This window comes from Trichosurus vulpecula, chromosome 2 (assembly GCF_011100635.1).
Source record: "Trichosurus vulpecula isolate mTriVul1 chromosome 2, mTriVul1.pri, whole genome shotgun sequence".
In the NCBI taxonomy this organism is placed as follows: domain Eukaryota; kingdom Metazoa; phylum Chordata; class Mammalia; order Diprotodontia; family Phalangeridae; genus Trichosurus; species Trichosurus vulpecula.
Genome location: NC_050574.1, coordinates 223,047,924 through 223,065,668, shown reverse-complemented (window position 1 = coordinate 223,065,668; position 17,745 = coordinate 223,047,924). Strand labels below are relative to the sequence as shown.

Sequence of the window (17,745 nt, the reverse complement as noted above, 5' to 3'; positions counted from 1 at the left end):
TGGGGTTGAGCAAGGCATAAAAAGACTGGAAAGATGGGGGGAGGCCAGGTTAGGAAAAGCTTTGAAACCAGAGGATTTTATATTTGATCCTGGAAATAATAGGGAGCTACTAGAATTAACTGAATCGGGGAGGGGTAATATGGTCAGAGCTATTTTTTAGAAGATCAATTTGATAAGCTGTGTGGAGGACAGACTAGAGTGGGGAGAGTTGAGGCATGGAGAACAATCTGAAGGTTATTGCAAGAATTGAGGTTATTTGTGATGACGGCCTGAACCAGGGTGGTGGCAGAGTCAAAAGAGAGAACGAGGCATGTATGAGAGGCAGTGACATGCAAATAATTGTGTGTGTGTTGCTACATATGCATGCCATGCATGCCATGGGGTTATCTTATATTACCCTATAAGAAAGTTGTGGGAAGAAAGGCCCACTTTATAATATCTCTTCATGGTAAGTAGGAGTATTTGAAAGTTTCAACGTACTTTACTTTTTCCCAGAATGCTAAGTGATAATGGCATATTATTCTATGTAAATATTTGGATTTTTTCCCGTGTTGAAAAAGCAAATCATGATCATTTTTATCATAATTAAGTAGGCATTCTAAAGTGAAAACTACTACTACTTTAAAAAATATAAAAGGAAATAGTGAACTAGTCTAAAACAAATCATAAAATCCTTTTTGGATTTTATAATTATATATTAGTATTTACAAAAATATAAAAAGGAAATAATAAAATGTTAAGTTATATTAATATAGGGCCAACAAAATGTGCATACTTACAATTTGGAGATATGGTATACTGACATTGAAACTGTCATTCATATTTGCATGCCAAACAATTCTCACATTAGTAATAAAAAAGGTTCCCAAATTTCCCTATAAAAACAATTTAAGATATGCATTGATTAGAATCCATAAGCTGAAAAAAATTCTGAATTATGCTAAATAGTTCTGTAAACAATGCTTAAGTTTTATAGTCAGCAACATCACAACTTTCTTACTCAGGTCTCAGGATGTTAGGAAAATTATGGGAAAGTAAGAGAGGAAAAATATACGTGACAACCTCCCAAAGTCCACCAGGGATACTTTATGGCTCTTGCCACCAAAAACTAGAGCATACAATTTTCTCCCAGGTAACCATGACTACCCAAATACTTATTCTGAAAGCATCCAGCTTGATAGTCTAAAATTCTTAAAAGCAAATTAAAAAAAAAACAAACCAACCAACTCAGTACTTAAAAATAAATGATATTTGTATAGCACCTTAAAATTTGCATTTATATAAAGTGCTTTGTGCTTTTTTTTTTTTGAGGCAACTGGGGTTAAATGAGTTGCCCAGGGTCAGCCATATAGCTAGTAAGTGTTTGAGCAGCATTTGAACTCAGGTCCTCCTGACTCCAGGGCTAGTGTTCTATTGCACTGCACCACCTAGTGGCCCCTACAAAGCACTTTAGATACATTGTCTCATTTTAAACTTCATAATCACTCAACGAGTTAGGCTCCACAGGTATTATTATCACCTCCATTTCACAAATGAGGAAAGTGAGGCTCACAGCATTTAAGCAACTTGCCCATCATCATGCTGCTAGTAAGGCTGGAAAGCGAGATTTGAAACAGGTTTTCTGGATTCTAAGTCCTGAACTGAATCCCCTATAACGCAATGACTCTCTACATACTGGCTTACAAAAAGAAGAAAATGTATGTGACAATCCATTTTTGGGTTTACCATTTCAAGTCTCAAAACAACCCAACAACTAAAGAGTCATCTTTTGGATGACCAGATTTATAAAAATAGGAAAAGGATACAAGACACAAAACACAGTTCTCAAAGTCATATTGGCACCTACGGAGGATTATGTTCAACCTTGACAGTAATTAGCCTGAAGTCATTATTATTTCAATCCATTTTCACATGGAACATTTCTTAAAAGAGTATTACATATTTTTTATCTCTCACTTAGAAAATGAATATTTGTGCTACCCCTAAAGACTTGCTGAAACAACAGGAAAACATTTTTGTTTTGTTTAAATTCAACTTAATCTGATAAACACTTATAAGCACCTACTATGTCCAAGGTATTGCGTGAGGTACTGGAGATACAAAGAAAAAACCAGTTTCCCACTTTAAGGAGCTTACATTCGACAGAGGTGTCAGATAGACAGATATAGTATAGTAGATGGTAGAAAGGGATGGGGTAAAAGAGGGGTTCACACAGGATGCTCTAGGAAATGAATTATCATCAATGTAGGAGATGCTAGCAAGAGTACAATACATCATAGCAGATATTATCCGCTTTCATATATTCAAATTTTGCATGTTGGGGATGTTCAGAATAAACAGAATCAGAATGTTAGTATGTAACAAGTGCTATAGTACTTCTATTTTTAACAGTGTGCCAAAGAAAGGACACATTTTCTTTTCAAGATGTTTGGAGTCATTAAGAGATTTTGCAATTTCCCAAAGATAACACAACTGTTCTCTTCTTCTTCAGTTCTGGGCCCAATTCACTGTCTATTTGCAAGGTCTGATCAAGATGACATACGTGCACACGATACATGGACATGCTGTACAGGCTGTCCATCCAACTGCATCCTATGATTTGGGTAATATATCATCTTTATCTACTTGGTTTTTCAAATGTGAATAGTTAGGCCAGACTCTCAAGTGTGTATGGATCTCTGCAATGTTCTGGGATTTGATGTAATCAACCTAGTGTCACCTGCAAACAGGAGCATCCAGAGGGCTTCACTATCTATATGGAATTTTTCAAATCGTACTGGAGCTCTTCCATCACAGTGGCAAACACTTTGGGCTGGCATGAGTCTCCCTATTTTATGTTTCATCTGATATTAGTGATTATAGGTTATCAAATAAGATTATCTCTGTTGTTCAATATTTCAAGGAATCCTATATAATTTTAACATATGTATGGGAAACAGCTTTCAATACTAATATTATTCCAGTTTTCTTTCATAGTTATGAGACAATAGTTTCCAAAGAAACGAAAAAGTTTGTAACCCAGAGGGTCAAGGTGGAGGTGAATAAGCTAAAACACAAGGAACCAGGAAAAGAAGCAGAATGAAGGATGTCATCAAAGAAATGCCTGAGAAAAAGAAACTGTCTAGTCACATGGGAACAGTGAAGTAGAACTGATGGAGAGTGGCGGTACCCTTGCAATGTCAAGAGAAATCAAGGAAGGCTCTCAGCACATTAGGTAGACCCTAGTAGGGAACTTACAGAAGGATACAGACAAGAGTTTCCCAGAGTGGGTGGTCAGGAATGGGCTGCTGCCTGTTGGAGAGAATGTTTATACTGAAGAGATGCAAACCCATTTGAGTATCTGAGTAGATGAGCCAAGTAAAAATGACTGTTAAGGCTCTATTAAAGGCTTTATTAAAGTCTTGCCTGGAATCATACCTGGTCACTGGATAAATTCCAAACACCATTGATTTTATCATATACTTGTTCCTGTGGTAATAATCTTAGCTGTTTGTTTTGAATTAATGCACTCCTCAGTTTGAAATCACGGTACATTTTAGAAGTTTCATAAGCTCTACAAGGAAAAAAAAATGAGCCAGCAAAGCTGAAAATGTAATTTTTAAAGTTATATTTGTATATGTCTAATATTGTTGATATAATGACATCTTTATTTTCTACATTGCATAAATAATGTAGATGCTAACCAGCTTTATAAGTCAGTTTTTATTTTTTGCTTCAATGAAGGTTAGTAGTCAGTCAGTAAGCATTTATTAAGTGACTTCTCTATACCGGCACTGTGCTAAACACTGGAGATACTAAGAAAGGCAAAAACAATTCCTGCTCCATCTAAGGGAGGACGGAACATGCAAACAACTATTTAGAAGAAGAAATATACGAGATAAATTAGAGCTAATCTTAGCATGATGGAACTAGAATACTTGGGATCACACAACTAGTAACCAGAAATTTAAGTTACCGGCAGACCATTTTTCTATTTTATGTTTAAAAAATTGTGTTCAAATTTAGTAGTGGCTATCTTCAACATCTAAATTTTAGGTACAAAAAAACCCTCAAATGTTCTTAATAATACATCATACAGCACGAACTATTCATCAGTATAAGGAATTCCTGGTAAAGAAAATCCTTCCATGGAAGATCTGCAACCGTTCTGCAACTTGCAGACTTGTCAGTCAACTAGCATTAATTAAGTGTCTCCTGTGTGCCAGGTACTGTGCTGTGGTTTCGTAAAGTTCTCCGGGGACTGAGGGGTTAAGGACACTTGGAGGCCAGAATTTTTTCCATTATGCCATGTATACCTCTATATTACTTTCTGGACATAAAAAGGCAGCTTACATATAATAGATATAGAGCTTTTATTTTTCTTTGTTATATTTACAAACATGCATATACATATATTCCCACACATATTATATGTATGCACATGTGCATATACACATGTACATACACACACACACACACACACACACACACACACACAGAGGCAGCTAAGTGTGGAGTCAGGAAGACCTGAGTTCAAATGTTACTTCAGACTAGCTGTGTGACTAGGCAAGCATTTAACCCCTGCCTGCCTCAGTTTCCTCAATTATTAAATAGGTATAACAAAAGCACCTACTTCTCTGGGTGTGAGGATAAACGAGATAATATTTGTAAAGTATTTAGCACAGCGCTTAGCACATAGTAGATACTTAACATATGCTTCTTTCCTTCCTTTCTTCCATCCTACATTTATCCTCCAGACTAGCTCCCTTCTTCTGATGTTCCAATTTCTGTCGAGAATATTATTCTATTATTAAAAGGGCTTGAAACCACAGAACTAGGTTGTTACATTGTTCTTTCAACAAACTACGCTTTTTACCACTGAGCTTGGTAAATATGCGATAGTATTTGCTCATAATGTTTTGTCTGTGCCTCCCCACCCCCCGCCCCGTTCTCTTCTCCACCTATCCAAATCACATTCATCCTGAAAGGCCCAGTTCTCTACAAAACTTTCCCAAACCATTCTGGCCACATTGATCTACCCAATGAATATCCCATAGTACTTATTATCACTTCTTTGGATACTTAATATAATAGAAATAACACAATATATTAATATTATATAATAATATAATGATATATGATATAATATAATGGAAATTATTTACATATTGTCTTATATTTATATATATTTGAATATTTCATGCATATACACTTTTTCTTCCCAAGTGGACGGTCCACTCCCTGGAATCAGAAACTGTTTTTTTATCTCCCCTATTGCTAGGCACACAGCTAGAACCCATGAATGAAACAAAGAATAAGAGGCAATTTTCTTTTTTTCTTGGAGGGAAGAGAAGGCAGGGCAATTGAGGTTAAGTGACTTGCCCAAGGTCACACAGGTAGTGTGTCAAGTGTCTGAGGCTGAATTTGAACTCAGATCCTTCTGACTCCAGGGCCGGTGTTTTACTCGCTGTGCCACCTAGCTGCCCCATGAAACAAAGAATAAAGTAAAACTTTAATCAGATGTCTCAAGGAATTGGGCACTATGGTCAACTGTACTTCCTCATTAACTGAAGTTTCATCAGAGAATCATTTTTATTTCAACTATTGTTGAATACATTGGTCCATTTTCCAGGCTTAGTAAGTACAATGTACAATTTCTTTGATGAGTCAGGATCTTAGAGTGACTCAGGATCAGCATTCTGAACATCAATGATGATTGTAATAATATAGATGCAGAAAACAGGAAACTGGACTGAACACTCTACTAACTTAGAAACATATCTTAGAAGTTGTTTTGTATGTTTCTTTAAAATACTAATACCTAATGTAATCTTGTCATTTCCCTTTTTCTGACAAAGAATAAGTACAAGACAATAATTTGGATAAATGAGGATTCTGATTAACTGAATTATATTTAGTTCTAGCTTTACTGCATGTATAAATTGGCTAGCAATTTTACAATATCAATAAAAGGATTTCCTTAGCTTTCAAAATTCTAGGAAGTTACGTATAAGCAACATCATATAAATGTAACTATAAAATTGTGCCTCACATTATTAGACTTCTTTGTTGCATACAGACACACACAGACACAGATACACACCCCCACCCACCCACCCATATACTATAAATCACCGTCAAAGAGAACTTCAGTAATATGCCAAGAAATGTGAAATTTATGTCTCTCTAATAATGTACCCTTGAAGAGTGGTGAAAATATAAATTACTTATATAGAAAATACATATAATATTTGTATACTGTCATGTGGATATTGAGGGGGGAAGAGGCTCCTCAAATTGCCATCTTTCCTTAGAATTATCAAAACTACTGCTAATATTATACTAAAATCTTTGTATTGCTTGGCAATATAGATACAAAATGAAATGGAGAGCTTACTGAAGTTGAGCTAAACTTGATTCAAATAGTTGAGGAAAACAAGTAAACAAGAAACAACCAATAAAATGGACCACTCCTCTATGAGAGAAAAGCACTCTCAAATTCCTGTTTTCCAGCAAGATTGCTGATATTAATTCAACTCTTCATCTCTCTTTATCAGCTACCTACTTGTGGACAAATAAGAATCTTGGAAAAACTTTCAATGTTTCAACTTACAAATGAGATGAAAAAATGTCCTTTTCTTAGGTTTCCTGTAAGGATATTATTTCACATTATTATTCTGGGAAAATGATGTCCTATTCTTCTCTGCACTTTCTTTAATACATGTGCCTTGATATCACAAAGTCACTAAATAGTATCTAATAATTCAAAAACTTTTTTTAACCATACCTGTGTACTGCAATGACAGAGGTAAAAAGTCTAGGATTCCCAGGAACCACATTTGTAAATATAAACTCAAAACGAGTATTGTTACATTTTGTTAGCATATAAAGAGCTTCAGTCTGGCCCCGTAACTTCTGTAAGGACAAATTGTTAATGCTTATTAATAGTTTCTATTTCATAGGCAATTATTAGTTAACAGTGAAAAACTAGGTTAAAATGCAAATACAAATCTAAAATAATGCAGACCTAAAATATATCTTTGCTACACATTTAATGGTTAAGGACTAGACTTGTAATTCCACTGATATAAGGACTCCCGGGTAAGGAAGCTCCTTTTACCAATGCAAGCTGTCATCTTGAGAATTTAGAGAAATTAAGTGACTTGCTTAGGGTCACCCAGCTGGGATGTGTTCAAGGCAGGACTTGAACCCAGATCTTCCTGGCCTTGAGACTAGTTCTCCTCTATTCTCCATGCTGCCTCAACATTTTTAACAAATTGAAAAGACCATTAAGGGGCAGCTAGGTGGCACAGTGAATAGAGCACGGGCCCTGGAGTCAGGAGGATTTGAGTTCAAATATGACCTCAAACTCTTGACACTCTTACTAGCTGTGTGACCTTGGGCAAGTCACTTAACCCCAACTGCCCTGCCTTCCCTCCTCCAAAAAAAAAAAACCAAAAAAAGACTTTTAATTGCCTGTTACATTTTTAACAACTTTAATAAGTTTTATACTTTTCATACTCACAGAATTAGCAGTTCTTGTTGTAATATTGATTATGCAGTTGTAGCCAATAGCTAAAGTTAAAAAAAATGTTAAAGTAAATTAAACAGAGAATACATAGGGCAAGAAACAAAAGTACAACCATCTACACTTTTAAACACCAAATATATAGTGGAATGAAGGTTTTTTTAAAGCTCATAAATTATTGTCAGCATACTTTTTTTTAAAGGAAAAGGAGAACTAGAGATTCAATTGTGGAATTCCTTATTTTACCCTTCTTAAAAAAATAAAAATCCAGGATGTGGAAAGTCTGCTTTTTTATAGTTTACATAACATATCCTTAAATGAAATTTGGTATTTTTCTACCAGATGAAAAAATCCATAAATGGATAGTGGGAAATTAGAAAATATTATACAATAATTAATGGCAAATCCTAAGACATTACATTATTTTAAATTGTTTTAAAGATCAAAAACACGAGTTATCATGACTACCTACCACTATGTAGTTATGAGAAATAACAACTTCCTTGTTTGTAGGTAATGGAAACAGGTTATTAAGTCAAAAGAGAGTATCAAAAAAAAATCACAAAACAAAGAGGAATCACTCTGGAGAGATGGGAAAAGGACATCTGGCAAGTGTTTAATTTCTAAAAAAATCCCCCAAACTTCCCTTCCTGAAGCCCTAATCCCATATACATTTCTAGAAAAGATGATTTGTCTGAAGAAAAAATTCAAATAATTCAGAAAAAACATTTATGCTTGTAATATGATGAAAACTTGATTGATTACTCTATAGACTTCTTGGCATTTTATGAGTAAGTTCTTTTTACTGAATATATTGTTAGGTGTTATAAACAGCTATGAGAATGTAGTAATTTACTCTATGGACTTTGTATCTTTAAGTTAACTTAAAATATATACTTACAAATATTGACTCTGGGTAAGGCCAAAGAATGCCATATAATTCTCAAATTGGTCACTAACAATCTACCTGAAATAAAAAGAACTGAAATGTTTAGCTGGCCTAGAGATTTTAATTTGTAATACATCTGTGAAATGAGAAATCTGTGATTTCTCAACCTATTTATCAGTAACAAATTCACATTTATAGAAATATAATCTACAGCACTACTGTAAAGTGGGCAGTGCAATTATTATCCCTATTTTATAGATGAAGAAACTGAGGTTCGTAGAGAATAAGTACTCACAGCCAAGATTCAAAGCTAGGTCTTCCCACTATACCACCCATTCATTTCCTCACTCAAAAAGTTACAGATAATTAACTATGCTTTCCTGAACTCAAGGCATGGTGTTATATCATCAGATGAAGCTCATACAGGATGTCAGAGGTTTAGAAGACAGTGAAAAAGAAAAGTGGAAGCACTGAGTGAAGATAGCTTATTTATAGGAATTTGGCTGAGTATAGGGCAAGAGATGGTTGCTAGTGGGGATGATAGGATCTGGGGATGATTTTTTAAGGACAGCAGAGATTTGGACATCTTTGTAGGAAGCAGGGAAGGGACAGGTTGATAGGAAGAGATTTCATATTAGACAGACGGGATGATAGTGGAGGCAATCTGCCAGAGAAGATGGGAGGGAATGGGATCAAGAGTACACACAAAAGGCTTGGTTTTACAACTCTAAGGTACCACCTCGCAGCTATCAGAATGGCTAATATGACAAAAAAAGGAAAATTCTAGATTTTGGAGGGGATGTACAAAAACTGGGACACTAATGCACTGCTGGAGGAGCTGTGAACTGATCCAACCTTTCTGGAGAGCAATTTGGAACCATGCCCAAAAGGGCTGTAAAGCTGTGCATACCCTTTGATCCAGTAATACCACTTCTAGTCTATATTCCAAAGACATCCAAAAAAAAGAAGGGAAAAGGACCTATCTGTGCAAAAATATTTATAGCAATTCTTTTTGTGCTGGCTAAGAGCTGGAAATCAAAGGGGATGCCAATTGATCGAGGAATGCCTAAACAAGTTGTGGTATATGAGTGTGATTACATATTATTGGGCTATAAGTAATGACAAGCAGGATGATTTCAGAAAAACCTGGAAAGATTTACATGACCTGATGCAAAGTGAAGTGAATAGAACCAGGAGAAGATTGTACATGGTAATAACAATATTGTAAGATGAAGAACTGTGAATGACTTAGCTATTCTCAGCAATACAATGATCCAAGACAATCCCAAAGCACTCATGATGAAGCATACTATCCACCTCCAGAGAAAGAACTGATATTGTTTGAATACAGATTGAATGAAACATACAATTTTTCACTTTATTTCTTTCATTCTTTTTCTTTTGAGTCCTCTTGCACAAAATAATTAATATGGAAATGTTTTACATTATTGCATATGTATAACCTATACCTGATTGCTTATTGTCTTAGGGAAGGAGGAAGAAGGCAGGAAGGGATAGAATTTGGAACTCAAAACTTAAAAAAAACCCAAATGTTAAAAAATTGTTTTAACATGTCATTGGGGAAAAAATAAAATATAATAAATTTGAAAAATTAAAATATTTCCAAAAAGCTAAAAAAGGGCTTGGTTTTGGCAAGGAGGACTACCTCTTCATCAGAGACTCAAGTAAGGGAGGAGCTAGTTTGAAAAAATGTAATGGGTATGTGAGATAAGGAGTAGGGGAGAAAAAAGAGCTTGTAGAAAATGGCTTTTATTTTTTTAGTTAAGTATGAGGTGAGGCTGTTAGGTTGGGGATAGGGGAAGATGTGATGGTAGGAGTCTTGAGGAGAAAAGAGAAGATATGGAATAACTGCTGTGATGAGCAGAATAGCGAATCGATTAGGGAGGAGTAGAAGGATTGCCTTGCTGCAGTGAGGGACCAGCTGAGATTAGAGAATGTAAATTCATAACCACACAGTTTGGTGACTTCCTCTAACTCTGTTCAGCAGCACAAGTAGAAGAAAAGGAAGCAGATGGTGGGAGTAAGATTGGGTGGGATACGGCAATGTGTGAGTAGAAATGATGGGGTGATGGGACCTGGACCCAAAAAGGCAAAGACGATGTCTCTGGAAGCAACCTAGAATCTCAGCAAGGCCCCTGTGAGAAAATCCTCTCCTTGTTACAGGCACATACAGAGTTGACCCTGTAATTCCTCAGATAAAAGCTATCAGTCCAGGCACAGCAGTGTCTGGCAGGACTTCGGTCTCTGGCATCTGGAACAGAGCTACCCTCAACAAAGCTATCTCTGTTGACTCCCTGAATTCTCCCATACATTTCAGCAGCCCAGCACCAGGACTATTTGCATATCCCACCCCAATCACCTAATTAGCATACTTGGCATTCTTTTCCCTGTCTCTTTTCCATATAAGCATTAGCATCAACCTCATTAGCTTTCAAGTTCCCTAAGGAACTTCACCTTCTATGTCATACTATGTCTCCTACTTAAATGTCACAATAAACTTTGCCATTTGATGGTGTTAACAGGATTTTACTGAGCCAGTAAGTCTGTTTTGAGGATGTGAACTCATTCCAGGTGGCACTGCCATGTACCCTGACATTTTGGGGGTCCCAGCACCCCTAAACCTTATCGGAAATATGACCAGAGAATAAGGATTCAAGAGTAGAGAGCAATGTGACATTGAACTGGTTCCACAAGAGAATGGAGGGTAGTATAGCTAGAGTAACAGCAAAAGGGATTTCAGATCACACTGAGAATGAAGAATAGGTTTAGGTCAAAGGAGCAGAGAACCTGTGGCCTTGAGGCCACACATGGCCCTCTAGGTCCTCAAGAGCAGTCCTAGGATGATTGGGGTGAATGACTTAGCTATTCTCAGCAATACCATGATTCAAGACAGCTCTGAAGGACTTATGACAAAAAATGCTATCCATCCCCAGAGAAAGAACTGATGGTGTCTGAATACAGATTGAAGCATACGTTTTAAAATTTTATTTTTCTTGAGGGCTTTTTTTTGGTCTAAATTTTCTTTCACAACATGACTATTACAGAAGTATTTTGCATGACTACACATGTATAACCTGTTATTGAATTGCTTGCCTTCTCAATGGAGGGTGGGAGGTAGGGGAATGGAGGGGTGGGAAGCGAGGAAGGGAGAGAATTGGGAACTCAAAGTTTTAAAAACGAATGTTGAAAATTGATTTTACATGTAACTGGGGAAAAACAAAATACTAAATACATTTTTAAAAATTGAAAAAACAAGTGAGACTTTGAGCCAGGTCCTGAACTCATTGAGAAAAAAAGGATATTGGTTGGTATTAATGGCCACCCTGATATGAATTGGGTGAGAAATTTTAAGAGAATGAACTACAAAGGAGGAGAGACTGCTGAGTAATATCTGTAGAGGGAGGGTCTGGAAGTAGAAATGGGAAGTAAGGCGAAATCTGCATTCCCTCATTGGAATCATTGAGTTGGAAGTCTAAGAGAAGATAAAGCTACAGTCAGTAGTGAAAAGAATGGTCAGGAATTTAGTATCATGGGGACAGGAGCGTGAAGTCTCAGTGAGTGCTAGTAGATGGAAGAAAAAGTGGGGAGGAAGAATGGAAATTTGTAGAATGGGACTTCTAGGGAACATAGTGGAAGGAGCGGCCAGATTTGGAATAGGACTTTGTAAGTTTAGGGGTGGGGTGGATGGGAATGAGGGAGTGGAAAGCAAGGTTTGACAGCAAGGACAGCAAGTCCTCAAATTACATTACTTAGCATAGATAAATTTAATCATGCCTCAACAGTACTTAATACAATGCACTGCTCATGACAGATGTTCAATAAATGTGTATGGACAGAAGAAATGTTATACTACCCACTTAGGTCACTGGGTAGAAAGGATAGAAGTCACACAACAGAGATTTTTAGCAGAATAAAAGAGGGCAATGAATTATCTATGTGGAAAATATATTCTCAACTCCCTTAAGTAAAAAATATTCAAATTTATTATTGCCATATAGCTACTGTAGAGATAGATATTACTGCATAGTTAAGTAGATAAAAATGATCATATAGATAAAATAATCTATATGAATAAAGATTATTATTATTATTATATAGATATTAGCTGCAGTAAAGATTGTTAATATATAGATTACTATATAGATATTACGTGTATAGATAAATAATAGATATCATTACTATACAAATAGACATACTATATAAAAATATTATCTAGACAGTCACTGTATACATATACTGTATAATTTACTCTCAAAGTTACCTGAAAACTGGATGTATCACCAATGCAATACCCACAGCAGCTGCTATGAATATGCAGGTGTATTTCTAGGTTTGAACTGCAAAATATAACACACTTTCTTCTCCAAAAATGAAACCAAGACATTTATTCAAACACCAGAAGGCCAAATCCACCATAGCAACAAAGAAGTCTATACGCATTACCAATGCAGGGAGCACCTGCATCCCCAAGCCTCTCCACAAACAAGCTCCCTTAGGCCAAAATGCTCCTGTCTCACTCACACTAGCTGCTCTGCCTCACTCTCTCTCAGCTCCTGCTCCATTAGGCAAGCTCCTCCCACCACAGGCTCCATGTGACTCGGGTTCTTGTGACTCAGGCTTCCATGTGACTCAGGCTCAAAGCAGGTCACATGGGCCTATTAATGAATGGGAAAGATCTTCCCATTCCTATTAACACCACACTGGGGAACATTTTAAGGAAATGTATATAAGTATTACAGAAAAGGAACTAAATAGTCAAATAAGTTAAATACAAACAATAATATTGTTTCATATTGATTTAATTCACACTTTTAAATAAATGCATTTAAATAAAATTTAATTCAGCTCAGAGGATCGAACAAATCAAACAAATAAACATCAAAGATAAGTTAATACCAGTAAATGTACTCACCTCTATCCCCATTGTTTCCTTTGGTGTCTTCTATTGAATCTAAACAATCAATAAGGACCTCTCCAGGTCTTGTTTTCATTTGTCTAAAATAAATTTAAAGTCCTTAAGTTTCCAGTACCAATGGAAATATATTACAATCTTTTATCTAAAAATAATGCAATCATTTATAATGCTTTCATTTATAGGAACAATATGTGTGTATAGGAACAATATGACTACTATGTACAAAATCCAAAATAAAGTGATGACGTAGTCATGGTCCTTCAGGAACTTAGAATTTAGTTAAGGAGACAATACCTAGACACATGAAGTGATAATGCAAGGCAGTATATAATTACAAGATAAAATGGTTCAATGTCAACTTGGCAGGATTTTATCAGCAGGATGCCCCAGTGATCTCTGTCTGGTCCTATGCTATTTAACATTAATATCTGAGGACAATCAAAAAGTTACTTTGAGTTCATGTCCTATGAGGATTGGCTGAAAGAGGAAGGGGCATTTAGCTTGGAGAAGAGAAGACACAAGGGACATATGATAGCTGCTTTCAAATATTTGAAAGGCTATGATGGAGAAAAAGGATTAGAGTATTTTGGGAACCAGAAGGCAGACTGATGGGCAACGGGTAGAAGTTTCAGAGAGGTCCATTTAGGTTTGATAGCAGGGAAAACTTTCTAACAATTAGAGCTGCTCAAAAGGGCAGTGGGCTGCCTTAGGAAGTATTAAGATTTCCCTGTCACTGGAGGTCTCCACAGAGAGACTGGATGGCCTCTTATCAGGTATATTATAGTGGGGATTTTTTTAGGTATGGGTTGGACTAGGTTGTCCCTGCAATTCCTTCCCACTTTTAAATTCAGTGACACAAAAAAGAGGAAGTAGGATATTAGTTGGACCTTGAAAAATGGGTAGAATTTGAGAAGTTGGAAGGGAGCAATAAGGGAGAAGAATACGACTGAACAGAGGAGGTAGGAATGATCCAGGTATGCTCAGGGGATTATGGGGAGAGTGGCTCAGCTGGAACAGAGATTTCAGATTAGGGAGTACTATAGGTTAGGGGATGTTAAATTATGGAGAGACTTTGCCTATAGAATATGAATTTCCTGTTGATAATATTTAATGGAAGATTTTGTGATAATTTATTGAAAGATGCTTTCAGAAGATTAGTGTAGATGAGTTGAAATGGGGTAAGAAGGAAGCAGGAAGACCAGCTGAGAGGTTGTTGTAGTAGCCCAGCATTGACTTGAGCCCTTGGGAAGGTTTTGTTTTTGTTTTCTTTTTTTTTTTGTCCTCTCTCTAGGGTTGTGCGACACTGAACTCTCCCGGTTTCCCTTCTGTCCCATCTCTCTTTCTTGGTCTCCTTCACTGGGTCTTCACTCAGGTCATGCCCACTAATTGTGGGTATCCCCCAGGACTCTATCTTTGGCTCTCTTTTTCTTCTTCAGTGACCTCAGCTTTCATGGCTTCAGCTATCATTTCTGTGCTAATGATTCACCTCTCTCCTAATTTCCTGAATATCATCTCTAGCTACCTACAGACATCTCAAGCTAGATTACTAAAGACAGCCTAAACTCAACATGTCCAAGACCAAACTCTTTATCTTTTCCCCCCAAGCTCTCCTCTTTTTTCTAACCTTCCTGCTACTATAGAGGGTACTATTACTCTTCTTCTAGTCACCGGGATTTGCAACCTAGGTGTCACATCTTCACTCTCTCGTTCCCTTCTCTCTATATCCAATCTGTTGCTAAGAATTCTCCCCCTCCTTATCTCCACCAAATCCCGCCTTCTACAAAAAGCCTTTCCCAATCCCTCTTAATCCTAGCACCTTTCCTCCGCTGATTATCTCCAATTTATCCTGTATACAGGTTGTTTGTGCATAGCTTGCTGGCCGTATCTCCTATTAGAATGAGCTCCTTGAGAGCGGGGGCTGCCTTTTGCCTTTGCCCCTTCCTTGGCACAGTGCCTGGCACACAGTAAGCGCTTAATAAATGCCTGTTGACTGCTAAGATGCTTTTACTATAGAAAGCTGAGAGATCCGGGCAGCAACGGTTGCGGTCTGGAGGTTCCTGCTCCACTCACTGCCCGGGGGGTGGTCAGTAGGAGCCAGGCCCAGTCCGGGCAGCCCCGCGGCCTCCAGGACAGTTCTGGCCTCTCCCAGGGGCTGTGGCTATCTGGGGGCCTTGGGCCGGACCTTCGGACGCGCCCCGCACATCCCCCCACCCCACCTCCGGGGCCCTCTGGGGCAGTGACCACCCCCCTGCAAACCGCGGAGACCCCGGCCCTTTCGGGTGTCGTCTGCTACTCACTGAGAGGACACGTCGAACCGGACATCTCTGTCCTCCCAAAGCGCGTCTAGCACCGACATGGCAGCCTAGACCTCGGGCGGGATTCCCAGGGCCGCTTCCCTTCGGCTCCTAGGTAACCGTCTCCCTCTATCTCGGGTTCTACGGCGAGCGCCGGGAGCCAAGCTTCCGGAGAGACTGAGCCTGCGCCTTTCCTAACCCTCTTCCCCGCCCCCCCCCCCCCAACCTTCTCCGCTCTCCGGGTCGCCGGGGTTGGTTGGCTGAGTTGCCCCTGGCTGCTGGAGCTTGCCTGCTTGTTCCTCCCGCTGCCACTGGGCTTGAAGTTTGCCACCTGGAAGCTTTTTGCTAACCCAGATCCAGCTATTTCTGCAACCTGCCAGCTCTCATCTACCTTAGACCACTCTTCCCTACCAAAATCCTTCTCTCTCTCCGCCCCGGCTCCATTAATTCCCAGAAGTTCAAATCCTCTAGGAAATCCGAGACTGTAATAGCTTTATCTTGTCGCCTAGTCGGTCAACAGGCATTTATTAACCTCCTACTATGTGCCACGCACTGTGCTAAGCATGTATTAGGCACCTGCTATGTGCCGGGTCCCGTGCTAAGCTCTAGAAATGCAAAGAAAAGAAGACTTCCCTTCCCTCAAGAAACTCATAGACTAATAGAAAAGAACACGTGCAAGTCACTAATTATAAATAAACGATATATACAGGATAATTTGGGGATAATCAATTGAAGGAAGGCGCCTGCAATATGAAGAATGGGGTGTCACGAGGAAATAACACCCTCCTCTTCCCTTTATTCTGGCTATAGACCAAACCAAAAAAGTTTTATATGTTATAGGCTTTTTTTTTAAATTTAAAGAGTAATTACCTAGTTCTTTGCTTTTCTCCCTACTACCCAGGAGCAGCCTCACTTTCCTCAAAATAACATCCAAGCTCCCCAGTGAATTTGAGGAGAGAGTTAAAACGATTTCTGTTTAAGGAAAAGCTCTCCCCTTCCTTCCTGCCACATCCTCTTTACAAAAGTCAGCTCTTCCATAGCGTGCTGAAACTTGAAGCAAAACATTTAAAAAGCTCTTTTCTCCCTCTCCCAGTCTCTTGACTACATTGTCCTTCCTCTGCCTTATTCTTGTCCCCCCTCTCCCAGTAATCCCAAAATAACCCTTTCTGCCAGCAAGCCTCTGTACTTGAAATTCCCACTGCTAGAGTGACTCATTTGGACCAGAAAGTCGCTCTCCCCTTCCCGCCACACTCGCATTCTTTTACACAATAGATTACTAGATTGTTAGCGATTCGTAATTACTTTAGCGAGGATTCATTTATCAAATTATCTGGAAAAGGGATCCAGGTAAATTCAATGAGGATGAAGTCGAGTTTATAGAATCGTGGTGGGGGGAGGGCAGACTGGAGTCAGGATAGAGAATTGAATAAATTGGCAGTCAGGAGGGCACATGAAGATCTTTCGGAGTAGGGTTTGAATGCTGCCCAAAACAGATCCAGTCCTATGGTGACAGAAGGCCAAGGACTGCATGGACCTGGAAAAGAACTGGTTCAGATCCAGGGACACGAAGTTTGATAATGCACCTGATGGCTCAATGGAAGCTGTTAAGGCTTCTATTCCTTTCCTTAGTTAATCCTGGCTTGGAGGCAGAATGATACAGTGCAAAGGAGTCAGGATACTAGTCAGAGCATCTTGGTTCAAATATCAGCCCTGCCACTTGGCAAATCACTTACCCACGCTAAGCCTATTTCTTCATCTGTAAAAGGAAGGTGTTATTTTAAGTGACCTCTAAGGTACCTTCCAGCTCCAAATGATGACATTTAAAAAGTTGAGAGACATAGTTTCTGGGTAATCTTTTTATGAATAATGCTAGCATTTTATTAATAAAAGAGGTCAGTGGTACTCCCAAATGCCACAGACCCTTGTGGTGGTGAGCTCACAACTAATATGCCCTTGGAAAAGTGGGTGTTTCTGAGGGTAGCAATCAACTAATTTGTTAACAATTAATGAGAAAATGAACATTACAATGAGAGGTGAGCTATATTAAGACGAGGGTCTTGAGGCATGTGACACTGAGCACCCAAATCTTGGTCTAGGAGACTTTTCAATTTCTATATCA

At 38.3% G+C, this 17,745-nt stretch overlaps 1 protein-coding gene across 1 annotated transcript in view; it reads right to left on the bottom strand.

The window, feature by feature from the left end:
• The window catches only part of BBS5 (Bardet-Biedl syndrome 5), a 29,730-nt gene extending 13,956 nt beyond the window's left edge, over positions 1–15,774 (bottom strand). Inside the window, exons 1-7 of the mRNA XM_036746250.1 lie at positions 15,630–15,774; positions 13,330–13,412; positions 8,409–8,474; positions 7,505–7,554; positions 6,767–6,894; positions 3,418–3,553; positions 780–875 (exon numbers count right to left, since the gene is read on the bottom strand). Of these exons, the coding sequence (XP_036602145.1) occupies positions 780–875; positions 3,418–3,553; positions 6,767–6,894; positions 7,505–7,554; positions 8,409–8,474; positions 13,330–13,412; positions 15,630–15,688 (618 nt within the window). The 5' untranslated portion in view covers positions 15,689–15,774. The remainder of the gene's footprint in view (positions 1–779; positions 876–3,417; positions 3,554–6,766; positions 6,895–7,504; positions 7,555–8,408; positions 8,475–13,329; positions 13,413–15,629) is intronic.
• Positions 15,775–17,745: the final 1,971 nt, after the last annotated feature.